This window comes from Gorilla gorilla, chromosome 20 (genome assembly GCF_029281585.2).
Source record: "Gorilla gorilla gorilla isolate KB3781 chromosome 20, NHGRI_mGorGor1-v2.1_pri, whole genome shotgun sequence".
NCBI lineage: Eukaryota > Metazoa > Chordata > Mammalia > Primates > Hominidae > Gorilla > Gorilla gorilla.
The window spans coordinates 17,431,279-17,458,124 of NC_073244.2; the positions used below are offsets into that span (position 1 = coordinate 17,431,279).

Consider the following 26,846-nt stretch of genomic DNA (forward strand, 5'->3'; position numbering starts at 1 on the left):
CCTGTTTCATAACTCTGGTCACTATTTTCATCCGCATCTGTCACTTCTGATGCGTCTCCAACATTTATAAGATTTCTCTGGGGAGGGATCTGACGTATCCATGCCCCACCCCTTTCTACATTTATGGGATTGAGCTCTCCACCAGCCACCCATGGGCTGATGTCTTTGGAATATGGATCTAGTACCAACAGAGTCAGAAAAAGAGATGGGGTCCAATGGGCTACAGTTGGGTGGTGGTCCTGGGATACACAGCACAGTGGCCTCTACTGGGGGATGGCAGCTTTCCAGGAGAGGAGTCGCAAGCTTGCCTGTGGGACTTGTGTCTTGTGGAGAGGACAGAGCTGCCTCAGCTTGGGGAGACAGACAGAGTGTTCCGGGTCCCCTCTTTCCGCCGCAGCATGAAGTCTCCGGGGGCGACTGGACTCATGGCATAGAAGACGTTGGCATTGTCAGGAATCAGGAGCACTGGTCAGGAGTGGAGATGGTGGTAATAGGCCCTCACAACCTTGTGTCACCCCCACAGAGGACCCGGGAGCCTCCTGCCACTCACCCGTGAACCTGAACAGCCATGGGTCCCTCTGCAGCTACTGCCAAGCCAAGCTCATTCTGCTGCCATTGGGAACCTGGACGACTTCTCACTTGAAAACTTGTACCACCTCATGCCTTCCCTTATCATAAGCCTGGGCAACCTCCTAATATTCTCCCCCTCACCTTAGAGACAAGGCAACCTGCAGTAAAAGTTTGAGCAAACTGGCCGGGCGTGATGCCTCATGCCTGTAATCCCAGCGCTTTGGGAGGCCGAAGTGGGTGGATCACTTGAGGTCAGGAATTCGAGACCAGTCTGGCCAACATGGTGAAACCCCGTCTCTACTAAAAATACCAAAAAAATGAGCTAGGCATGGTGGCACATGCCTGTAATCCCAGCTACTCGGAAGGCTGAGGCAGGAGAATCTCTTGAACCCAGGAGGTGGATGTTGCGGTGAGCCGAGATCCTGCCATTGCACTCCAGCCTGGGCAACAGCGCGAGACTCCATCTCAAAAAAAAAAAAAAAAACAAAACAAAACCGACAACCTGCAGTAAAAGTTTGGGCAAACTTAGACCACCCTAGACCACCCCCTGCCAAACAACTTCCTGCTCACCCCACCCCTCCCCCACAACCACTCCCAGCCAATCCCATGCTGCTGTCACCATGAACTTGAACAGCTTCCCACTTCCAGCCTGCACAAGCTTGTGGCCTCACACTCAACACCTGAACAACCACAAGCATCCTTTCCTAATATCCAGCCAACCTCATGCCATGTACTTCAGCGTGAATACGCTCAATCCCTTGCTTCTCCCTGTCAGACAGGACAACCTCATGCTTCCCTGCTATCCATCTGGCTCTCTCCCGTCCCAAGTTCAGATAACTTCAGGGTCCCAGTGGTGAACAAACTTAGTTCCTCACAAATCTAAGCCCAGATGCCCTTTAGTCTCCCATCCCATCAGGTTGAGCCTGAACAATCTCATGATGCTACAAACTTAAGATCAGACAAACTTCTACACTCCCTTCTCTCACTCGATCCTAGACAATCTATTTTTTTTTTTTTTTTTTGAGACGGAGTCTCACTCTGTCGCCAGGCTGGAGTGCAGTGGCGCAATCTTGGCTCACTGCAACCTTCGCCTCCTGGGTTCAAGTGATTCTTCTGCCTCAGCCTCCTGAGTAGCTGGGACTATAGGCGCCTGCCACCATGCCTGGCTAATTTTTTGTATTTTTAGTAGAGATGAGGTTTCACCATGTTGGCCAGGATGGTCTCGATCTCTTGACCTCATGATCCACCCGCCTCAGCCTCCCAAAGTGCTGGGATTACAGGCGTGAGCCACCATGCCCGGCCCTTTTTTTTTTTTTTAATTGAGACAGGGTCTTGTTCTGTCACCCAGGCTGGAGTGCAGTGGCGTGATCTCAGCTCGCTGCAGCCTCCACCTCCTAGGCTCAAGTGATCCTCCCACCTCAGCCTTCCCAGTAGTTGGAGTTGGGAATACAGGCACATGCCACCATGCTCAGCTAATTTCTCTCTCTCTCTCTCTCTCTCTCTCTCTCTCTCTCTCTATATATATATATATATATATATATATTTTTTTTTTTTTTTTTTTTTTTTGAGACAGAGTCTTGCTCTGTTGCCAGGCTGGAGTGCAGTGGTGCGATCTCGGCTCACTGCAACCTCCGCCCCCTGGGTTCAAGCGATTCTTCTGCCTCAGCCTCCCGAGTAGCTGAGACTACAGGCATGTGCCACCATGCCCAGCTAATTTTTTTGTATTTTTAGTAGAGACGGGGCTTCACCATGTTGGCCAGGCTGGTCTCGAACTCCTGACCTCAAGTGATCCACCCGCTTTGGCGTCCCAAAGTGCCGGGATTACAGGCGTTGAGCCACCGCACCCAGCCAATTTCTCTATTTTTTGTGTAGATGGGGTCTCCTCATGTTGCCCAGGCTGGTCTCAAACTCCTGAGCTCAGACAATCCACCCACCTTGACCTCCCAAAGTGCTGGGATTACAGTTGTGAGCCACCATGCCCAGCCCATCCTACAAATTGAAGGTCAGACCACCTTCTACACTCCCTTCTGTCACTTGTCCGTGGACAGTCTTTTTTTTTTTTTTTTTTTTTTTTAAACAGAGTCTCGCTCTGCTGCCCAGGCTGAAGTGCAGTGGTATGATCGGGGCTCACTGCAACCTCTGCCTCCCAGATTCAAGCAATTATTCTCCTGCCTCAGCCTCCTGAGTAGCTGGGACTAACAGGAGTGTGCCACCACACCCAACTAATTTTTGTATGTTTCGCAGAGACGGGGTTACACCACGTTGGTCAGCCTGGTCTCAAACTCCTGACCTCAAGTGATCCGCCCAGCTTGACCTCCCAAAGTGCTGGGATTACAGACATGAGCCACTGCGCCTGGCCGGACCCTGGACAATCTTATTGTCTTTTAAATTCTAGGAAGATGACCTTTGGTGCCTCTCTCTCACACTGAGCCAAGACAACCTCATGACCCTACATCGTTGGGTTACAGATATTTTATGTCCTCTTACCCCCACGCTGATTATCTTACCCCTACTCTCTGCCTGAACCACCTCAGCCCTGTGAACCCAGGTAACCTTGGGCTCCATCCTTGAGCGTGGTCAGTCTGCTCGCCTCCCCGCTGCCTCCTATCCTGAACTCCAACCCATCCCTGCTCACCCCGGTCCCCAGGAAGGACTTGAAAGAGCTGATAGTCACGGGCCCAAGGCTGGGGCACATTGTGCTTCTGCAAGGCTCGCCGGACCACGCTGGGGGCTTTGTCCTGACTGGTCAGCTGGAAGAGAGGGGCGGGAGGTGAGGTGAGGGCCACAGCCCCAAGGGCAGGGCAGCCTCCAGCAGACCCCCAGCCCAGCCCCTCACCAAGATGCTTCGATACAGGTTCCCGTGGTCATTGTCGATGCTGACGCGGATGACACGGGCCTCCGAGTTCTGCTGTGCCGGGAGGGGGATTCCAGGGCTGCCCAGAGGCAAAGCGAAGGGCCGGGGGCTGGGCAGGTCCAGGCTCAGGGGCAGCTGCAGGCAGTAAGGGGTGGAGGCTACAGCTTGGCCCACCTGCAGATGCTGAGGGCTAGAAAAGCACGAACACCCCAGCCACCACTGGTGTATTCAATAGCCCCACATTTAAAATCTCAAGAAAACATTGGCTGGGCGCAGTGGCTCATGCCTGTAATCTCAGCATTTTGGGAGGCCGAGGTGGGCGGATCACTTGAGGTCGGGAGTTCAAGACCAGCCTGGCCAACATGGTGAAACTCCGTCTCTACTAAAAATACAAAAATTAGCAGGGCCTGGTGGCACATGCCTGTAATCCCAGCTACTTGGGAGGCCGAGGCAGGAGAATCACTTGAACTCGAGAGGCAGAGGTTGCAGTGAGCCAAGATCACGCCACTGCACTCCAGCCTGCGTGACAGAGCAAGACTCCATCTCAAAAATAAATAAATAAATAAAAATAAATAAATAATAAAATAAAATAAAATCTCAAGAAAACATACTACTACCCCCTACACATGCAGAGCCTGGGACATGCAACTGGAGTACATTCACAAGCCTGCATATACACCACCCTACCATATACAGACTTTGGTTACCTGTTATAGAAACAGACATGAACAGTGTCCATATACACACAACCCATGCTCATACACAAGAAATCCTGTGTACATACATATGCTGACAGTGGTTATACACCCACAGCCCATGCCAATGAACAACCCCACACATGATCTCATGAATACTCAGGCCCACATTTCCTCTTCTGGTACACAGATTCTTTTCTTTTTCTTTTCTTTTCTTTTTGAGACAGAGTCTTGCTCTGTCACCCAGGCTGGAATGCAGTGGTGCCATCTCAGCTCACTGCAACCTCTGCCTCCCGGGTTCAAGCAATTCTCATGCCTCACCCTCCCAAGTAGCTGGGATTACAGGCCTGTGCCACTATTCCCAGCTAATGTTTTTATTTTTAGTAGAGACGGGGTTTCACCATGTTGGCTAGGCTGGTCTCAAATTCCTGGCCTCAAGTGATCCACCGGCCTCGGCCTCCCAAAGTGCTGGGATTACAGGCATGAGCTACCATGCCCAGCCTTCATTTCCTTCATTTCCTTTTCTTTTTTTTTTTTTTCTTTTAGAGGGAGCCTCGCTCTGTCACCAGGCTGGAGTGCAGTGGCACCATCTCAGCTCACTGCAACCTCCGTCTCCCGGGTTCAAGTGATTCTCCTGCCTCAGCCTCCCAAGTAGCTGGGACTACAGGTGTGCGCGACCATACCCAGCTAATTTTTGTATTTTCAGTAGAGACAGGGTTTCACCATGTTGGCCAGGATGGTCTCGATCTCTTGACCTCGTGATCTGCCCACCTCGGCCTCCCAAAGTGTTGGGATTACAGGCGTGAGCCACCACGCCCAGTCTCTTTTTCTTCATAAACAGGATCTAGCTCTATCATGCAGGCTAGAGTGCTGTGGCATGATCGTAGCTCACTGCAGCCTCAAACTCAAGCGATCCTTCCACCTCAGCCTGCTGAGTAGCTGGGACTACACCCAGCTAATTTTTTTGACTTTTAATAGAAATAGGGTCTCACTATGTTTCCCAGGCTGGTCTTGAACTCCTGGCCTCAAGCAATCCTCCCACTTTGGCTTCCCAAAGTGCCGGGATCACAGGCAATAGCCACCATGTCTGCCATGGTATGCAGATTCTTAGGGACATACATGTCCTCAAAAAAGTGTAGGCTGGGTGCGGTGGCTCACACCTGTAATCCCAGCACTTTGGGAGGCCATGGTGAGTGCATTGTTTGAGCTCAGGAGTTCGAAACCCACCTGGGCAACATGGCAAGACCTCATCTCTACTAAATAAAAAAAATAGCAGGGCATGGTGGTGCACACCTGTAGGTCCTAGCTACTTGGGAGGCTGAGGTGGAAGGATTGCTTGAGGCTGGGGGAGGGGTGGAAGTTGCAGGGAGCTGAGCTTGCACCACTGCACTTCAGCCTGGGTGACAGAGCAAGAAGACCCTGTTTCAAATAAAAAGGGGTGTGATGTGATTGCACCCTAGATGACCCATGGGCAAGCAGTTACACAGGTCCAGATCTGAGCACGAGTCGGATTTATGAGTGATCACCCAAACAGGGCCGTGCAGATGCACGCAATCCCCTGGATGGATACCCCGGGTGCTCAGTGTGCCTCCTGTATACACTCCTGGCCCCACAATCCTGTGTGTACACATGTGCATGCACACACACGTGCACACACACAGAGCCTGGGTGCCCGCAGGCCCGCATGCACACACAAGCCGTCTTGGTACCTTGGTGCTGGGGCCCTGGGGCCCTGGAGAGGCTGGGGGACTGCCAGCAGGAGCATCTCTGCTTCTAGGACTTGACGGGGGTGACCCTGGGGACACACTGGGGGAGATGCAGAGGCTGAGGTGGGGTGGCTGTGCTGACTCCTGATCCCATGATCCCCAGTCCCGTCACTAAGCAGAATGCTCACCTGGAGGTGGGGGATGAGGGGTCCCCAGGACTCCCACTAGGTGATGAGCTTTTCTCTCGGGAAAGCTTCCTAAGGATGGGGACAGGGGATGAGGCTAAGGCAGGAGCAGCCCTTGCTGATATCTGCCCACATCCCCGCCCCTACACACACCCCGAGACTCACGCACTGAGACGCTTGGTGAGGCTGATCCGCCGTCGGATGCGTGGGGAGCTGGGGCAGGAGGCAGCTGGTGGCTCAATGACCCAGGAGAGCCGGTAGCTGAGGGGTCAATATGTGGATGAGGTGGTGGGGGCAGGAAATACAGGGGATGGAGAGATAAGAGTTGGAATCAGTTGGGAGGTGGGTTTGGGGTGTAAGGGGGAGCAGCCAGAGGTGGCAACCCACATGCCAGGGTCAGGGTGGTAAATGAGGGTCATTGAGCATCAAGGTCTTATCAGAGATGGGACAGGATGGCTGGTCAGGAGGTCACAAAGAGATTCACAGGGTGGCACGAAGGAATCAAATTGGGTCAAGATTAAAGCCAGGGTCAGGACTGGGTGCAGTGGCTCACGCCTGTAATCCTAGCACTTTGGGAGGCTGAGGCGAGAGGATTGCTTCGGGTCAAGAGTTCGAAACCAGCCTGGCCAATATAGTGAAACCCCGTCTCTACTAAAAATACAAAAAAAATTAGCCAGGTGTGGTAGCTCGCGCCTGTAATCACGGCTACCTGGGAGGCTGAGGCAGGAGAATTGCTTGAACCTGGGAGGCGGGGGCTACGGTGAGCCGAGATCACTCCACTGCACTCCAGCCTGGGAAACAGAGCCAGACTCTGTCTCATAAATAAATAAATAAATAAATAAATAAATAAATAAAATAAAGTCAGGGTCAGACTGGGGTCAGGTCACCACTGGGGTCAATGCTTAGGGTCACAGTTACATAGAAAGAAAGGACACAGTTGTCATAGTCAAGCTGGACAGTCAAATAAACATAAAAGTTGGAGTCAGTTACTCAGAACTGAGGGTCAAGGGTTGGGGTCAGAGAGTCAGATGAGGGGTCATGAATAAGGTCATGGGTCAGATAGGACCAAAGATGGGGAAGTCAACAGATGGGACAGTTGAGTTGAATGGCCAGCTGAATGCTAAAGTGGAGGTCAGAAAATCAGATGGGGTCGAAATTGAGGTCAGAGGTCAATTGCGACTATTTTTTTTTTTTTTTGAGACAGGGTCTCACTCTGTCACCTAGACTGGAACTGCAGTGGCGTGATTTTGGCTCACTCCAACCTCTGCCTCCCAGGCTCCAGCGATCCTCGCACCTCAGCCTCCAAAGTAGTTGGGACCAACGGCACTCAACACCACATTCAGCTAATTTTTTTTTTTTTTTTTTTTTTGAGACGGAGTCTCGCTCTGTTGCCCAGGCTGGAGTGCAGTGGCACCATCTAGGCTCACTGCAAGCTCTGCCTCCCGGGTTCACGCCATTCTCCTGCCTCAGCCTCCCAAGTAGCTGGGACTACAGGCGCCCGCCACCACACCTGGCTAATTTTTTTTTTGTATTTTTAGTAGAGACGGGGTTTCACTCTGTTATCCAGGCTGGTCTCAAACTCCTTACCTCATGTGATCCACCCGCCTCGGCCTCCCAAAGTGCTGGGATTACAGGCGTGAGCCACCGTGCCCAGCCACGTTCAGCTAATTTTTGTATTTTTTTGTAGCGATGGGGTTTCGCCATGTTGCCCAGGCTGGTCTCGAAATCCTGGGCTCAAGTGATCCACCCACCTTGGCCTCCCAAGTGCTGGGATTACACGAGTAAACTACCAGGCCCAGTCTATTTGATTCGACTGGAGATACTGCAAGGTCACAGGTTGTAGTGGGGGATCAGGGCTCAAGAGGGGGTCTTGGGAGGAGCTGGAGGTGTGTATGGAGTGGGTGGAATCCAGTTCGTGACCCAGGCTCAGCTGGGGTGGGGCTGGGACAGGCTACAGGGTGGTCACCTCTGCTCCTCGGTGAGCTGGTGCTGGGCATGCAGGGCAGCCAGGATAGGCGGGTGGGGGCTCAGGGTGTAGCTCTGACAGCGCCTCTGCAGCTGCTGGATGCGGGCCAGGATTTCCCACTCCTGGAGGACGAGCCTCTGAGACCCTACCCCTGCCCCACCCCCACCCTCAGGCACCACCCCCACACCCACTGTAGCCTCCACTCACCTTCCTCCTCTTCTCAAAGTTAATGAGATCCCCCTGGGGGCAAAGTGTGCCTGAATTGCAGCACCCAGGGTCAAGGGTCAAGGGTCAAGGTCAGGGGCTGGGATGTCATGAGCCCCACTGTAGTAAGGGAGTGTGGGGTGGTGTCAGGAGTACAGGTAGGATCGAGGGTGGATATTGGGAGGCCCATTGTGCTGGGGGCAAGTGGAGCTGGGGTCAGGGGTCAAGGGTCAGGGGTCAGACCTCCAACACATCCGGCAGGGCTGTGTCCAGCATAACCAGGTCCGTAAGGAAGGTGCCAAGGTAGGGGACAGGGCCTGGGGGTGGTTTCTGCAGCCCCCAAAGCTCCAGTCACTTGGGGCCATTACTGACCCCATCACCATCCACACCCCTCCCTGAAGGTCACACTTGTCCCCATCCCAAACTGTAATCACTCACTGGGGGCAGGCTGCCTGGGGTGTTGTCCTCTTCTTGGGATCCCTCAGTGGCCTCCTCCTGAGGGAAGAGAAAAACTGAGCCAGGTCTGGGATCTCCTTGGACAATTCCTCAGGGACAATGCCTGCAGACCCATCGTATATACCCTTCGTGCTTTGAGTAATCAAAAGCCAGTGGTAGGCCAGGCGCGATGGCTCACGCCTGTAATCCCAGCACTTTGGGAGGCCAAGGCGAGCAGATCATGTGAGGTCAGGAGTTCCAGACCACCCTGGCCAATATGGTGAAACCCTGTCTCTACTAAAAATACAAAAATTAGCTGGGTATGGTGGCTCACACCTGTAGTCCCAGCTACTTGGGAGGCTGAGGCAGAAGGATAGCTTGAACCTGAGAAGCAGAGGCTGCACTCTAGAGGGAGGGTCGCTCTGTCACCCAGGCTGGAGTGCAGTGGTGCGTCTCGGCTCACTGCAGGCTCCGCCCCCCGGGGTTCACGCCATTCTCCTGCCTCAGCCTCTCAAGTAGCTGGGACTACAAGCGCCCGCCACCTCGCCTGGCTAATTTTTTGTATTTTTAGTAGAGACAGGGTTTCACTGTGTTAACCAGGATGGTCTCGATCTCCTGACCTCGTGATCCGCCCGCCTGGGCCTCCCAAAGTGCTGGGATTACAGGCGTGAGCCACCGTGCCCGGCCAAAAAAATTTTTTTTAAAAAAGGGCTGGACATGGTGGCTCACGCCTGTAATCCCAGCACTTTGGGAGGCCGAGGCTGGTGGATCACACGAGGTAAGGAGTTTGAGACCAGCCTGGCTAACAGAGTGAAACCCTGTTTCTACTAAAAATATAAAAAACTAGCTGGGCATGGTAGCATGTTTCTGTAATCCCAGCTACTCGGGAGGCTGAGGCAGAAGAATCGCTTGAACCCGGGAGGCGGAGGTTGCAGCGAGCCAAGATCGCACCATTGCACTCCAGCTTGGGCAACAAGACCAAAACTCCATCTCAAAAAAAAAAAAAAAAGAAGAAGCCAGGGGTTAAGGCCCACTCTAGAAGCCAGACCACCTTGGATGAGGGTAGGGAGGAGATAAACAGCAGGGAGCAGGCCCCATGAGAGGTGGGGCTTGTGGGGGTGGTGGCCCCCAGGGCTGGCCTTAACAAGGAGAGAATCCTTGTCCGCAGCTGGATGGCACAGGCCTGCCAGGGATCTCCTGGGTATCCTGAATTTGCTGTTGTTTATTTACTTTTTATTTTATTTTATTTTGAGATGGAGTCTCACTTTGTCACTCAGGCTGGAGTGCAGTGGGCTGATCTTGGCTCACTGAAGGCTTGACCGCCCAAGTTCAAGCGATCCTCCCTCCTCAGCCTCCTGAATAGCTGGGACTACAGACATGCACCACAAACGCCCAGCTAATTGTTGTATTTTTTGCAGAGATGGGGTTTTACCATGTTGCCCAGGTTGGTCTTGAACTCCTGGGCTCAAGTGATCCTCTCACCTTGGCCTCCCAAAGTGCTGGGATTATAGGCGTGAGCCACTGAGCCCAGCTCACGTGCTGTTCTAGGTGCTGGGCAGGAAAACAGGGTTTCACTCTGTTAGCCAGGTGAAATTTGGCTGGGAGTGATGGCTCACGCCTGTAATCCCAGCACTTTGGGAAGCCAAGGCAGGGTGGATCACCTCAGGTCAGGGATTCGAGACCAGCCTGGCCAACACGGCAAAACCCCGTCTCTACCAAATACAAAAATTAGCCAAGCGTCGTGGTGGGTGCCTGTAATCCCAGCTACTTGGGAGGCTGAGGCAGAGAGAATTGCTTGATCCTGGGAGGTGAAGGTTGCAGTGAGCCAAGATCGTGCCACTGCACTCCAGTCTGGGTGACAGAGCGAGACTCTGTCTCAATACAAACAAACAAAGAAACAAAAAAACAAATGATGACGACAACAACAACAACAAAAAACCAGATGTGTGGTTTTGGGGATGATGGAGGCTGGGAAGGCCTCTCAGAGGCAGGGACATTTGATCAGAGACCAGAAGGAGGTGAGTGAGCAAGTTGCATGCAAACTTGGAGGGGTGGAGAATGTTCCAGTCCCAGGGATCTATTCTAGATTCACTCTAAAAACCAGCACCTGATTGCAATGAGAATCTAAATCTTGCCTATAAATAAGCCAGACTTTTGACACACATTTTTTAGTTTTGCTTATCAAGGTAAAGTCCTCAGAACATTTTTTCTTTGTTCCCACCCTGTGCTATGACTCTGGCCTTAAGTAACCTTTTCTTTGTGACTTCTTGTGTTTTGCTGAGTGAATAAATAGGGCAGTCACTGACAGTCAACTATAACGCAGGAAGTAGAGGAAAGAAAAACGTGCAACCCGCCAGAGACAAGGATAAGGTCATTGCTGAGCGGTAGGGAAGGACAGAGTGTCCTGACTACAGCAGGGAGATTACCCCTGCCTGGCCCCAAGTCCCTCCCCCGACTTCCCGGGCCTAAAATCCCTGGAGTCTGCATCCATCTCTACCTGGAAAAGAATCTCTCTGCTGCTGAGGTGGTTGTTCTCATCGGAGAAAATCTGCGAAAGTTTCCTGAAAGTAGATAGCGGTTCTCTGGAAGGACAGGAGAAGGGTGGTCAGGGGTCAGTGGCTTGGGAGGGTCAGACCTGGGATGGGGTGGGGAAGAGGTCCCGCCCCAGCTCACCGGCTCACGGCCCCCCAGCTGCGCTTGAGCCGGTAGATGGGGTTAGATTGCAGGGCGGACAGGATGGCGCGCAAGGAGGAGAAGTTCCGCAGTTCTCGGCAGCGCTGCCAGGCGGTGGGGACGCAGGTCAGACCCAGGCATTATCCACCTTTCATCCTGAAACTTCTTCATCTTTTTTTTTTTTTTTTTTTTTTTTTTTTAAGAGAGCTAGGGTCTGTGGCCCAGGCTGGAGTGCAGTGGCTCGATCATAGCTCACTTGCTGCCTGGAATTCCTGGGCTTAAGCGATCCACGTGCCTCAGCCTCCTGCCTCAGTAGCTGGGACTACAGGTGCGCGCCATCATGCATGGCTTATTATTATTATTATTATTATTATTATTATTAATTATTTAGACAGAGTCTCGCTTTATCCCCCAGGCTGGAATGCAGTGGCCCGATCTCGAGTCATTGCAACCTCCGCCTCCCAGGTTCAAGCGATTATCCTGCCTCAGCCTCCCAAGTAGCTGGGATTACAGGGGCACACCACCACACCCGGCTAATTTTTTTTGTAAGTCTAATTTTTAATTTTTTTAATTTTTTTTTTTTTTTAGAAACATTGGTCTCACTATGTTGCCTAGGCTGGTCTCGAACTCAAGGGCTCAAGCGATCCTCCCTCTCCCCAAAGTGCTGGGATTACAGGCGTGAGTCACTGCGCCCAGCCTGATCCCGTGACGCCAGGTCGGACCCCTGGGTCTTGTCTCACATCCGACAAGCTACCAAGACTCCCACTTATTCCCTAGGATTCCCTTCCTCCCTCCTCCCTCGGGCTCCAGCCCCTCCCCAGCTGCCCCTCCAGCCCCTACCTCCGACCTTGACTTCTCCGGTCCGGGCTCCCTACTTCTCCCAGCTCCCTTGGGACCTAGTCGTGCCCGCAGCCTCTCCGCAGGACCCAGACCCTCCTCCCTGAACCCAAGTCTCACCCTAGGTATCAACTTTCCACCCCGTTCCCTCCCTCGCCTAGACTCGCCCCTATCTCTCTCCGGAGCCCTCATTTTTTTCCCCTTGCCCCAGGGCCCGCCCCCGCATCCCCTCTCCGCGCCCGCAACACACCTGGGCGATGCGGATCCACTTCTCCAGCCGCTGCGCCCTCTGCGGGGCGGCCAAGCCCGGTGCTCCGAGCACGGAACCCAGCACACAGCCGGTCACTGTGTTGAACTGGGCCACGGTGGCGCGCACAGTGGGGGAGGCGCCTGCAGCCCCCGGCCGGTCCCTCTGCGACCACACGGAGCCCAAGCACTCGTAGGGCCTCACCTTGGAGAAGAGCTCCTGGGCCAGGGGAGGGGTGTGGGATTGGTGCTTAGCAGAACCTGTCCCCTCACTGTGGCTCATCCCTACCCTGTCCGGGATCCTCACCAAGTCCATGAGGGTCAGCTGCTCGGCCACCTCGTCCACGCTGAAGTCCAGGAGCTGGGGACCTTGAGGCATGAGCCCTTCCTCTTCCTCCGCGCAGGCCTCTGAAGAGTGTAGGTCAGAAGTTTGGGCAACTCTGGGAGGTCCTGATCATTAGAAAGGGTTACAAACTCTCAAGTTTGAATCCAAGACTGGCTGTGTGACCTTGGGTGAGTCCCTGTCCCTCTCTGAGGCTCACTTTCCTCATTTGTAAAACGGAGAGCTCTCTTAAATTTTTTTTTTTTTTTGAGACAGTCTTACTCTGTTGCCCAAGCTGGAGTACAATGGCGCAATCTCAGCTGACCACAACCTCCGCCTCCTGGGTTCAAGTGATTCTCCTGCCTCAGCCTTCTGAGTAGCTGGGATTACAGGCATATGCCACCATGCCCGGCTAATTTTTGTATTTTTAATAGAGACGGGCTTTCACCATGTTGGCCAGGCTGGTCTCAAACTCCTGACCTCAACTGATCTGCCCGCCTCGGCCTCCCAAAGTGCTGGGATTACAGGTGTGAGCCACCGCGCCTGGCCCTGGATGTTTTTAAGGATGTAACAGCAACAGTAATGTTCACTAAGCAGCTAGTGTGGATTTACTCAGTAACTCACCACACCAGTCCAGTGAGGGAGATACTATTATTTAAGGAAAGGGAGGCAAAGAACAATTTGTAACACCTTTGGTAAATGGCAGGGCAGGGGTTTGAAGCCGGGTACTCAAAGGCCAGAGAAGAAAATAGAGCTTTATGATTTTGAACATGTATTAGGATAAGATTAATCTGACCTCTTTTTTTTGGAAAGAGGTGATACGACTTCCTAGTTCAGGGAAGGCTATTGTCAGAAAGTCTCAAACTCAGATGCAAACTTGTCCACTAGCTTGCTGTGTAGAGCATGTATTTTAACCTCTCTGTGCCTTTTTTTTTTTTTTAAGACGGAGTCTGACTCTGTCGCCCAGGCTGGAATGCAATGGCGTGATCTTGGCTCACTGCAACCTCCGCCTCCAGGTTTCAACCAATTCTCCTGCCTCAGTCTCCCAAGTAGCTGGGATTACAGGCACGAGCCACCACGCCCAGCTAACTTTTGTATTTTTGTAGAGACAGGGTTTCACCATGTTGGCCAGGCTGGTCTTGAACTCCTGACCTCAAGTGATCTGCCTGCCTCGACTTCCCAAAGTGCTGGGATTGCAGGGGTAAGCTGTGCCTTCTTTTTGAAACAGGCTCTCCCTTGGTCACCCAGGCTGGAGTACAGTGGTGTGATCACAGTTCACTGCAGCCTTAACCTTTTGGGCTCCAGTGATCCTCCTGCCTCAGCCTCCTGAGTTGCTGGGACTATAGGCACACACCATCATGCCCAGCTAATTTTTTATTTTTTGTAGAGACAGGGTCTCATTATGTTGCCAGGCTGGTCTCAAACACCTGAGCTCAAGCGATCCTCCCTCTTGGCTTCCCAAAGTTTTGGGATTGCAGGTGTGAGCCAGTGCGCCTGGCTGTGGATTTCGTTTTTGTTTTTGTTTAAGATCATGCTACCAGACTGCTATAAAGTGCTGAACAAATATGAATAATTTTACTTTAGTGGATTTTGATGGTGGCACCCCGTAGGGGAAACTTTGGAAGCTGGGATCCTGAATTGTGCCCTCCAGCCTCCAAATGTATCTCCAGACATTTGTGTCTTTGAAAAACCTGTTTGTGGCTGGTCCCAAGGTAGTGACTTATCTCAATTGATTGTTCACAGTCACAGATCCAACTCCTTGTTCTACTCTTTCCCCCCTTCTCACTACTGCACTTGACTTGTCTTTAAGAAAGGAAGAAGGGGCCTGGCACAGTGGCTCACACATGTAATCCCAGCACTTTGGGAGGCCGAGGCAGGCAAATCACTTGAGGTCAAGAGTTCGAGACCAGTCGGGCCAACATGGCGAAACCCTGTCTCTACTAAAAATACAAAAATCAGCTGAGCATGGTGGCAAGTGCCTGTAATCCTAGCTCGGGAGGCTAAGGCTAGAGAATCACCTCAACCTAGAAGGTGGAGGTTGCAGTGAGCCAGGACCACGGCACCGCACTCCAGCCTGGGTGACAGAGACTTTGTCTCAAAAAAAAAAAAAAAAAAAAGAAAAGAAAAGAAGGCCGGGGGCAGTGGCTCACGCCTGTAATCCCAGCACTTTGGGAGGCTGAGGCAGGTGGATCACGAGGTCAGGAGATCGAGACCATCCTGGCTAACATGGTGAAACCCCGTCTCTACTAAAAAATAGAAAAAATTAGCCAGGCGTGGTGGCGGACGCCTGTAGTCCCAGCTACCCAGGAGGCTGAGGCAGGAGAATGGCGTGAACCGGCGAGGCGGAGCTTGCAGTGATCCAAGATCATGCCACTGCACTCCAGCCTGGGCGACAGAGCGAGACTCCGTCTCAAAAAACAAAACAAAAACAAACAAACAAAAACAAAAAGAAAAGAAAAACATGTTTGCAATAATATGCACCTAGAACCTGACTATTTTGTTCATAAACACAAATTTTTTTGGCTCCAAGAATGCAAGGACCACGAAAGTCTGGGCTTTGTTTTGTTTGCAAATTGCAAATGTTGTTCACAAGTTTGGAAAATGATGTCCCCAGAAACTATGCTGCTGTCTTTGCCTCACCAGTGCCCTCCCGTGCATTAGTTGGTGCTTGTTGCTGTCAGTACAACAGCACCGTGACACTCAACTGTGACGCTAGCACAGGCAAAGACACGGGACAACCTCATCATGTGTCCTAGTGGGGCATACCCAAGCATTACCCATTGAAAACATGGTTTGTTGCTGTGTAAGTTACTCTCACTTTCCTTCTCCTTTGTACTAGTTATGGCATCATACTATTATTTTATTTTATTTATTTATTTTGTGACGGAGTCTTGCTCTGTCGCCCAGGCTGGAGTGCAGTGGCTCGATCTTGGCTCACTGCAACCTCTGCCTCCAGGGTTCAAGCAATTCTCCTGCCTCAGCCTCCTGAGTAACTGGGACTACAGGAGGTGCCACTATGCCCAGCCAGCTAATTTACATATATATATATTTTATTTATTTTTATTTTATTTTATTTTTTTATTTTTTTTTAGCAGAGATGGGATTTCACCATGTTGGCCGGACTGGTCTCGAACTCCTGACCTCAGGTGATCCTCCTGCCTCGGCTTCCCAACGTGCTGGGATTACAGGCATGAGCCATAGCACCCTGCCCCAATACTATTATTTAAAAATAATCTTTGTAAATCTGTGTAATTACCTCTTTCATCTTGAATTAGGACAGGTGGCATTGCAAAATATTAGTTTTTAGAAGTGGGTACTGGGCTGGGCACACCTATAATCCCAGCACTTTTGGAGGTTGAGGTAGGAGGATTGCTTGAGACCAGGAGTTTGAGACCAGCCTGGGCAGCGTAGTGAGACCCCATGTCTACAAAAAAAATGTTTTTGAAGTTGCGCATCCTGACGCACACCTGCTGTCCCACCTACTCAAGAGGCTTAGGAGGGAGGATCTCTTGAGCCCAGGAGGTCAAGGCTGCAGTGAGCTGTGATCATGCCATAGCACTCCAGCCTGGGTGACAGAGCAAGAAGCTGTCTCTCCTCCCCCCACCCCAAAAAAAAGTGGGCACTGGAAAAAAAATGCCCTACATCTAATCAAACCTTTAAATCTTACAGCAATTATGGGGATAGAGAAACATGCTGCATGAAACCATGAGGTAAGTCCAAAAGAATGTGAGACATACCTCAGGAAAAATGACCCATTTTTTTTGCCCTCTAATGGCTTCAAACAAGAGGCAAGGGGGATCTGTTACAGAATAAAAGAGACTTAGGAACAAACGACTGGTAGGGCGTGGTGACTCATGTCTGTAATCCCGACACTTTGGGAGGCCGATGTGGGCAGATCACTAGAGGTTAGGAGTTCAAGACCAGCCTGGCCAACATGGTGAAACCCCCTCACTACTAAAAATACAAAAATTAGCTGGGCGTGGTGGTGGGCACCTGTAAACTCAGCTACTCAGGAGGCTGAGCCAGGAGAATCGCTTGAACCCAGGAGGTGGAGGTTGCAGTGAGCCAAGATCACACCACTACCCTCCAGCCTGGACAACAGAGTGAGACTCCGTCTCAAAAAAAAAAAAAAAAAAAAAAAAAAAAAAAAAAAAAAGAGAAGCAAACAATCAAATACCTTGAGTAGATCTTTGGATTTCAATTTGAAGAAACAACTATTCCTCCTTCCCCCAGCTCTATCACCTGGAGTGCAGGGGCATGCTCACAGCTCACGGCAGCCTTGATTTCCCGGAGTCAAGAGATCCTCCCACCTCAGCATCCTAAGTAGCTGGGACTATAGGCATGTGCCACAACACCTGGCCAGAAACAACTGTCAAAAGAAAATTTAGGGCTGGGTGCCATGGTGGGCACCTGTGGTCCCAGCTACTCAGGAGGCTGAGGTGGGAGGGTCAGGAGTTCAAGCCCAGCCCAGGCAAAATAGGAAAACCCAGTGTCCAAAAAAAGGTTCAGGCACAAACAGGGGATTTGAATATTTGAATATAGACTGGGTATTTTTTCTGTTTTTGAGGCAGGGTCTCGCTCTGTCACCTAGGCTGGAGTACAGTGGCATAATCATGGCTCACTGCAGCCTTGACCATCCCAGGCTAAAATGATCCTCTTGCCTCAGCCTCCCAAGCAGCTGGGACTATAGGCAGTCACCACCATGCCCAGCTAATTATTTGTAGACACAAAGTTTCAACATGTTGCCCAGGTTAGTCTCAATCTCCTGGGCTCAAGCCATCCACCTGCCTTGGCCTCCCAAAATGCTGGGATTGCCAGCAGGAGCCTCTGCATCTGGCCTGGATTGGATTTTTTTTTATATCAAATATTTCTGATTTTTTTTTAAGTATGAACATGAAGGTTATTAAAAAATAAAAATAAAAGGGCCGGGCGCCATGGCTCACGCCTGTAATACCAACACTTTGGGAGGCCAAGGTGGGCGGATCACCTGAGGTCAGGAGTTCGAGACCAGCCTGACAAACATGGAGAAACCCCCCCTCTATACTAAAAATAGAAAATTAGCCGGGTGTGGTGGTGCACGCCTGTAATCCCAGCTACTCGGGAGGCTGAGGCAGGAGAATCACTTGAACCCAGGAGGCAGAGGTTGAGGTGAGCTGATATCCTGCCATTGCACTCCAGCCTGGGCAACAAGAGCGAAACTCCGTCTCAAAAAAAATAAAATAAAATAAAAATAAGCCTGTTGTCAGACATGTGTACCCAAAACATTTATGTATGAATTGACATAAGCCCGGGATTTGTTTTAAAATCATCCTGAAAATATTTTTTTGTGAAATTGATCATCGTTGATGATAGGTGATGGATGTCTGAATGTTCTTCATACTATTCTCTCTACTTTTGTATATGTCTGAAATTTTCCATAGCAAAAAGTGAACCCAAAATAAAGTTGTTAAAATAAAATAGATGAGCGTGGTGGTCATCTACTTTCTTCTAAACTACATGGTGCAAGTGTAGTCTTAGCTACTCAGGAGGCTGAGGTAGGAGGCTCACTTGAGCCCAGGAGTTCGAGTCCGGCCTGGGCAACAGAGCAAGACCCTGTATCTAAAAATAAAATTCATAGTCAGGTGCGGTGGCTCACGCCTGTAATCCCAGCACTTTGGGAGACCGAGGCAAGCGGATCATGAGGTCAGGAGATCGAGACCACCCTGGCTAGCACGGTGAAACCCCGTCTCTACTAAAACTACAAAAAATTAGCCGAGCGTGGTGGCGGGCGCCTGTAGTACCAGCTACTCAGGAGGCTGAGGCAGGAGAATCACTTGAAACCAGGAGGTGGAGGTTGCAGTAAGCCAAGATCGCGCCATTGCACTCCAGCCTAGGCAACAGAGCGAGACTCTGTCTCAAAATAAAATAAAAATAAAAATAAATAAAATAAAATAAAATGAAATAAAGTGTGTCCCAGGGCCTAGCACATAGAAGGTCTTAAACAAATGTTAATTTTCTCCTCTGACCTCAAAGAAACTAGGGCAGCACTTTCCATAGAATTCTCTGCAATGGTGGAAAAATTATCTATCTGCTATGTCCAGTGTGGTGGCTGAGCACTCAAAATGTGGGTAGTGGGATTGAAGACCTGAATTTTTGCCTTTGCTTGACTGGATTTTGAAAAAGAAAAAAAAAAAAAAAAAGCAGGCCAGGCATGGTAGCTCACGCCTGTAATCCTAGCACTTTGGGAGACCAAGGTGGGTGGATCACCTGAGGTCAGGAGTTCGAGACCAGACTGACCAACATAGTGAAACGCTGTCTCTAATAAAAATACAAAATTAGCTGGGTGTGGTGGCAGGTGCCTATAATCCCAGCTACTTGGGAGGCTGAGGCAGGAGAATCTTTTGAACCTGGGAGGAGGAGGTTGCAGTGTGCCGAGATGGCACCACTGCACTCCAGCCTGGGTGACAGAGCGAGGCTCCGTCTCAAAAAAAAAAAAAAAAAAAAAAAAAAAGGCAGGGTCAGGCACAGTGGCTCACACTTACAATCCCAGCACTCTGAGAGGTTGATGCTGGAGGATTGCTTAAGCCCAGAAGTTCGAGACCAGCCTGGGCAACATGGCAAGACCCCATCTCTAAAAAGAAAAGGCCTGAATTTTATTTAATTTTAATTAATTAATTTATTATTATTATTATTATTTTGTTTTTTGGGTTTTTTTTAAGGCAGAGTCTCGCTCTGTCACCCAGGCTGGAGTTCAGTGGCTTGATCTCAGCTCACTGCAAGCTCCGCCTCCCAGGTTCACGCCATTCTCCTGCTTCAGCCTCCCGAGTAGTTGGGACCACAGGCGCTCGCCACCATGCCCGGCTAATTTTTTTTTGTATTTTTAGTAGAGACGGGGTTTCACCATGTTAGCCAGGATGGTCTCGATCTCCTAACCTTGGGATCCGCCCCCCTCGGCCTCCCAAAGTGCTGGGATTATAGGCGTGAGCCACCGCGCCCAGCCAATTTTAATTAATTTAAACAGCGACAGGGGCTAGTGGCTACCACAGTGGACTATGGAGCTCTAATGACTCTAATGACTTGGAATCAGCTGGAGAAATCAGATATATATATATACCTTTATATATATATACCTTTATATATATACCTTTATATATATATACCTTTATATATATACCTTTATATGTATACCTTTATATATATATACCTTATATATATACCTTATATATATACCTTTATATATATACCTTTATATATATATACCTTTATATATATACCTTTATATATATACACCTTTATATATATACCTTTATATATACCTTTATATATATACCTTTATATATACCTTTATATATATACCTTTATATATATATACCTTTATATATATATACCTTTATATATATATACCTTTGTGTATATATACCTTTATATATATATACCTTTGTGTATATATACCTTTATATATATACCTTTGTGTATATATATACCTTTATATATATACCTTTATGTATATATACCTTTGTGTATATATATACCTTTATGTATATATACCTTTGTGTATATATATACCTTTATGTATATATACCTTTGTGTATATACCTTTATGTATATATACCTTTATATATATATACCTTTATATATATATACTTTTATATATATACCTTTATATATATATACCTTTATATATATATACCTTATATATATATACCTTTATATATATATACCTTATATATATATACCTTTATATATATACCTTTATATATACCTTTATATATATATACCTTTATATATATACCTTTATATATATACCATATATGTACGTTTATATATATACCTTTATATATATATACCTTTATATATATATACCTTTATATATATATACCTTTATATATATATACCTTTATATATATATACCTTTATATATATACCTTTATATATATATACCTTTATATATATACCTTTATATATATACCTTTATATATATACACATATATATATACCTTTATATATATACACATATATATATACCTTTATATATATACACATATATATATACCTTTATATATATACACATATATATACCTTTATATATATACACATATATATACCTTTATATATATACACATATATATACCTTTATATATATATACATATATATATACCTTTATATATATATACATATATATATACCTTTATATATATATACATATATATATACCTTTATATATATACATATATATATACCTTTATATATATATACATATATATACCTTTATATATATATACATATATATACCTTTATATATATACATATATATATACCTTTATATATATATACATATATATACCTTTATATATATATACATATATATACCTTTATATACATATATATATACCTTTATATATATATACATATATATATACCTTTATATATATACATATATATATACCTTTATATATATATATATACCTTTATATATATATATATATACCTTTATATATATATATACATATATATACCTTTATATATATATATACATATATATATACCTTTATATATATATACATATATATATACCTTTATATATATACACATATATATACCTTTATATATATACACATATATATATACCTTTATATATATATACATATATATATACCTTTATATATATATACATATATATATACCTTTATATATATATACATATATATATACCTTTATATATATATACATATATATATACCTTTATATATATATACATATATATATACCTTTATAGATATATACATATATATACCTTTATAGATATACATATATATATACCTTTATAGATATACATATATATATACCTTTATAGATATATACATATATATACCTTTATAGATATATACATATATATACCTTTATAGATATATACATATATATACCTTTATAGATATATACATATATATACCTTTCTATATATATACATATATATACCTTTATATATACATATATATACCTATATATATACCTATATATATATATATACCTTTATATATATATAAATAACTGAGACTTTGTCACCAGGGATAGAGAAGTGGCTGCTACTTTGTAAATTGGACAGGAATGTGGCCACTATAATCTGGAGATTAAGCAATGGGGATTAGGGATAGAGATGCTTTTGTGATGTGGATCAGATCAAATACAGATGGGTGAAAGATGATACTTCCTAAGCAGGATGCAATTATTCAGCAAACTAATCTGTGTTGTTCCTGCCCCTGGGGACAGAGCTGGGAGCAAGAACAACAGGTCCTCCTCTCATGCACTCACAGCCTATGAGATGAGCAAAAGCCAATAATCAAGTAAGGAGGCTGCGCATGCATAATGGCTTATGGCTGTAATCCCAGCATTTTGGGAGGCCAAGGCAGGCAGATCACTTGAGTTCAGGAGTTTGAGACCAGCCTGGGCAACATGGCACAACCTCACCTTTACAAAAAAATTAGCCGGGCGTGGCAACATGCGCCTGTGGTCCCAGCTACTCAGGAGGCTGAGACAGGAGAATAGCTTGAGCCCAGGAGGTGGAGGTTGCAGTGAGCCAAGATCGTGCCACTGCACTCCAGCCTGGGTAACAGTGTGAGACTCTGTCTAAAAAAAAAAAAAGATAAAAAAATAAAATTAAATTAAATTAAATTAAAAAAGAAATTCAAAAATAAGAAAAATTTTACAGGCTAGGTATAGTGGCTCGCGCCTGTAATGCCAGCACTTTTGGAGACCCAGGCGGGAGGATCACCTGAGCCCAGGATGTTGAGCCTGCAGTGAGCCATGATGGAGACACTGCACTCCAGCCTGAGCAACAGAGCAAGACCCTGACTCAAAAAAAAGAAAATAAAGACAAGTATCAAGGCAATGGTTTGTAGCTAGAAACACAGAGCATCCTGACCCAACGGCACCAAGGAGGGAAAAGTATTAGACACATGCTAATACTTCAGACAAAGAATTTGTTTTTTTTTTTAGATGGAGTTTCGCTCTGGTTGTCCAGGCGAGAGTGCAATGGCACGATCTCGACTCACCGCAACCTCCGCCTCCCAGGTTCAAACGATTCTCCTGCCTCAGCCTCCTGAATAGCTGGGATTATAGACATGCGCCACCACGCCCGGCTAATTTTGTATTTTTAGTAGGGATGGGGTTTCTCCATGTTTGTCAGACTGGTCTCAAACTCCTGACCTCAGGTGATACACCATCCTTGGCCTCCCAAACTGCTGGGATACAGGCGTGAGCCACCACGCCTGGCTGACAAAGAATTATTATCCCCATTGTAAAGATGAAGAAATTGAGACTTAGAGTTAAAAATCTTGCTTAAGTTTTGTAGCTCTGAGAGGGGAGAGAAAGCCTGTGTGGGAAGAAGCAGACAGGAAAGGCCTTCTCAGAACACGACTGGATCTGAAAACCCCTCACCTGTCCACACCTGAGGCGGCTCCTCTTCCTGCTCTCGCTCAGCCTCCTCCAAAAAATCTTCCAGAAGCTTCTCTGCTTTTTGAGCCTCAGCACTCCCTGGGGCCGCCCAGCCCAGAAAGGTTCGGACACTGCCCAGGTCCGAGTGGGCAGGGGGGTCTCGGAAATCCTGAGGGTGGTCCTGCAGCCAGGAGCCCAGCACTGACACCACAGCCCTGGCCAGAGAGGCAGGGTCTCAGAGCTGGGTCCAGAGTGGGGGACATAGAATATGACTCCTGGTACCTTTTTTTTTTTTTTTTTGACATAGAGTCTTACTGTGTCACCAAGGCTGCAGTGCAATGGCCTGATCTTGACTCACTGCAACCTCAGCCTCCCGAGTAGCTGGGACTACAGGCATGCGCCACCACACCCAGCTACCTTTTTTTGTTGTTGTTGTATTTTTAGTAGAGACAGGGTTTCGCCATGTTGGCCAGGATGGTCTCTAACTCCTGACCTCCAGTGATCCACCTGCCTCTGCCTCCCAAAGTGTTGGGATTACAGGCATGAGCCACCACGCCCCACCTGACTCGCAGTCTCTTATTACCCAACCTGCAATTTTCAAAACCCCAGGCCGACTGCTAACCTTTGACCTCTGGGATTTCCCTCCCCGCCCTCCCCTATCTGGATGAAGGACCTACCTCAGGTTCTTGTTGAAGCTCAGATCTTGTACCGCTGTCTTCTTGATCTCTACCCTGGGAAGAGGCCCCCCAGCAGGTGAAGAAGGGGGAACCTAGAGGGGGCTTAGGAAGAGGGCTCTGGCTCTGGGAGGTGTTTCCAGGTTCCACACCTGAGGAGGTGGAGGGGGGTGCCCAACTGGGGTTCTAGGGTGGGGAATATGGAGGTTCTGGTTCGCTACTGACCCGGTAGGTGGGGGCGGCGGCACTGGTGGCAGCAGAAAGCCCAGCAGGCGGGCAGTGGGTACAAAGGTCCGGTAGGTGGCCAGGAAGGCGGGCATGAAGCTGGGGTCCTGCTCACGGTCTCCAGACACCAACTCTCCCACCAGCCGCTCCAGGCGTGCTGCCCTCAGCACCCTCACCTTGCTGGTTCGATAGTGGAGGAAGGTATTGGCAATGGGGCTGGGGGCCTGCAGGAGGGGAGAGGTGGCCATGAGAGAGCAGGAGTGGTCCTCGCAGCACCCCTTCTCTAATCACACACATTCATCACTAGCACCACTCTTTTTTTTTTTTTTTTTTTTGAGACAGAGTCTCACTCTGTTGCCCAGGCTGGAGTGCAGTGGCACGATCTTGGGTCACTTCAACTTCTGCCTCCTGGGTTCAAGCAATCCTCCTTCCTCAGCCTCCAAGTAGCTGAAACTACAGGCGCACACCACCAAGCCCAGCTAATTTTTGTATTTTTGTAGAGATAGGGTTTCACCATGTTGGTCAGACTGGTCTCGAACTCCTGACCTCAAGTAATCTGCCCCCCTTGGCCTCCCAAAGTCTCCCAAAGGGCTAGGATTACAGGCGTGAACCACCGTGCCCAGCCCCTAGCACCACTATTTTTTTTTTTTTTTTTTTTTTTTTGAGACAGAATCTCACTCTGTCACCTAGGCTGGAGTTCAGTGGCGTGATCTTGGCTCACTGCAACCTCCGCCCCCTGGGTTCAAGCAATTCTCTGCCTCAGCCTCCCAAGTATCTGGGATTACAGGCGCCCGCCACCAAGCCCAGCTAGTTTTTTCGTATTTTTAGTAGAGACAGTGTTTCACCGTCTTGGCCAGGTTGGTCTTGAACTCCTGACCTGATGATCCACTTGCCTCGGCCTCCCAAAGTGCTGGGATTACAGGCGTGAGCCACCTCGCCCCGCCTGTAGCACCATTCTTTCATGTGATTCCTCTGACTCCCGGCTTCTTGGAGTTATTGTTTTGGTTTGTTTTTTTTAGAAACAGGTCTTGTTTTGTTGCCCAGGCTGGGGTGCAGTGCTCACTGCAGCCTCCAAGTCCTAGACTCAAGCGGTCCCCCTGCCCCAGCCTCCTGAGTAGCTGGGACCACTGCTGGGCATCACCACGCACAGCTAGTTTTTTAATTTTTATTTTTATTAGAGAGAATCTTGCTGTGTTGTCCAGGCTGGTTTCCAATTCCTGGCCTTCTGCCTTGGTCTCTCGAAGCGCAGGGATTATAGGTGTGTGCCCCACTCCCTGCCCGCTTGAAGTTATTATTCCTCCCCATCCACAAATAGCTCCTGCAACTTGCCCTGGAAACCCTCCCTCTCCCATGCCCTGTCCCCTACTCCCTCTCCCGTCCCCTCCCCCCCACCCCCACACACACACTCTTTTCCACCCAGGGCTTCCCTCAGCCCTCCTGTCGCGCTTCACTGGCTGCCCCACCCGCCCTCACCTAGCCACTTCTAAACCAACCCCATTCCACCTTCCAGCCCCGGCCCTCTAAACCTGCCTTTCCCAACTCTGCCGTCCAGTTCTGTCCTTACCAAGTTGTCCCTAGGCTCCTCTCGGGAACTGCGCGGCCATCCCCTGGCCCCACCCCATTCCCTGGATCTCCCCCCACTTACCTGGCCGCCCCCAGTCCCCTTTCTACCTGGTCGCCTCATCTGGTCGCCTCCGAGCCCCTCCCTTCCTTCCGCCCACTGCACCTGGCGGCCTGTGCTCGGCTCTCCAGCTCCGCCCTCAACTGGTCGCTTCCGGCCCCGCGCCACCCACCAAACCCCCTCCTCACCTGGCTGCCCCCGGGGCCCTCCGCCGGGCTCCTGCGCTGACTGCGTTGCCGCCGCAGGGAGACACTGTACACCGCGCCGTCCTCGGTCTCTTCACCCCAGTCCTGCAGCGGTGCCTGGACGCACAGGCGGACTCAGGGCACCAAAGGGGCACAGGTCCTGGGGCCTCAGCCTCCTTGGCCGCTTGGACTCGGGCCGAGTCCTCCTGCTGCATCCCCACGCCCCTTCCCGGCCAGAAGCTGCGAGACTCGGGCTGGGGTCCCAGGCTAGTCCCCTCCTCGCTGCGGGTCCCCTCCTCCCAGGTCCTGAGGACACGGGGTGGCATTTGGGGATGTCCCAGGGCCCAGCCTAATATAACCTGTCTCTAGCTCTTTCTGCCGACTGCGCTCAGAGACTCGCGCCCCCATCCCTAAGAGGAACCAGTCGCTTCACTGGGTCAGGGGCCGCGAGTCCCCAGGAGGGGACTCCAGGGCAAGTTCAGATTGGGAGCAGATAGCGTCCGACGGGCGGGCGCTTGGAGTTTCTGGACCTGCGGGTCACCAGGGATGCGGGGTCCGGGGATCCCTTGTCCCCTTACCAGGGCCAGCTCTTTGCCTGCTGTGCGCTCCATGGCCGGCGCCCCTCCCTCTCAGTGGCGCCGCTGAGTGAGGCGGAAGGGCCGGCGGGTGGCGGGTGGCGGGCAGCGGGCAGTGGCCGGGCGCTGAGGCCAGAGGGGCGGAGCGGCCGAGCTGCTGGGGCGGGGCGGGGCAGGGCAGGCCGGACCCAGCCTCTGGGTGCCTCCAGCCGGACCCAGCGCCAGCCCAGGAGACGTCCTGGCTCTTCCGCTGGGTGCCTATCAATCTGTCCCCAGAAGAAAGGACATATCTGTCCCCAAGGGGTCTTTTTTGTATCCCCAGATGTGGGGGAGCTCCTGTGTGGGGGCATGTGTGTGTCCCCAGACCAGAGTCCTCTGTCCTCCAGCGGAAGGGGCTAGCTTGATCAAGTGTGGGGGCATCTTCCACTTTTTATTATTATTGCTATTATTTTGAGATGGAGT

General features: G+C 49.2%; 1 protein-coding gene across 6 annotated transcripts; it reads right to left on the bottom strand.

Annotated features, from left to right (window-relative positions):
• Window positions 1-26,467, bottom strand: RGL3 (ral guanine nucleotide dissociation stimulator like 3). Of its 6 annotated transcripts, XR_008674142.2 has the most exons (20): window positions 26,388-26,467; window positions 25,813-25,926; window positions 24,004-24,227; window positions 23,782-23,835; window positions 23,108-23,319; window positions 12,679-12,821; window positions 12,376-12,591; window positions 11,289-11,392; window positions 11,113-11,197; window positions 8,619-8,675; window positions 8,424-8,510; window positions 8,184-8,216; window positions 7,977-8,098; window positions 6,176-6,271; window positions 6,014-6,082; window positions 5,829-5,943; window positions 3,407-3,559; window positions 3,206-3,320; window positions 551-1,034; window positions 382-465 (listed from the first exon to the last, which is right to left on the bottom strand). XR_008674142.2 is itself a non-coding variant. In XM_055371718.1 (19 exons), exons 1-19 carry the CDS (start codon window positions 26,418-26,420, stop codon window positions 347-349), a joined length of 2,109 nt encoding a protein of 702 aa, XP_055227693.1. In that variant the 5' UTR covers window positions 26,421-26,467; the 3' UTR covers window positions 1-346. The 6 variants fall into 6 exon arrangements, 5 of the variants coding, with proteins under 5 accessions (XP_055227693.1, XP_055227692.1, XP_030863459.2 ...); XM_055371718.1 differs by lacking the exon at window positions 551-1,034 and having other exon boundaries at window positions 1-465; window positions 12,679-12,779; XM_055371717.1 differs by lacking the exon at window positions 551-1,034 and having other exon boundaries at window positions 1-465; window positions 7,977-8,071.
• Between the last annotated feature and the right edge of the window lie 379 nt (window positions 26,468-26,846).

What these genes read in the sequence shown, in the direction of transcription:
- RGL3 (XM_031007598.3), bottom strand. Translation starts at nt 26,420, where the DNA reads ATGGAGCGCACAGCAGGCAAAGAGCTGGCCCTG. An exon ending in CAGGCAAAGAGCTGGCCCTG is followed by an intron (nt 25,927 to 26,387) that starts GTAAGGGGACAA and finishes CTGTGCGTCCAG; the next exon opens with GCACCGCTGCAGGACTGGGG. An exon ending in CTCACCAAGCGTCTCAGTGC is followed by an intron (nt 6,083 to 6,175) that starts GTGAGTCTCGGG and finishes CCCCATCCTTAG; the next exon opens with GAAGCTTTCCCGAGAGAAAA.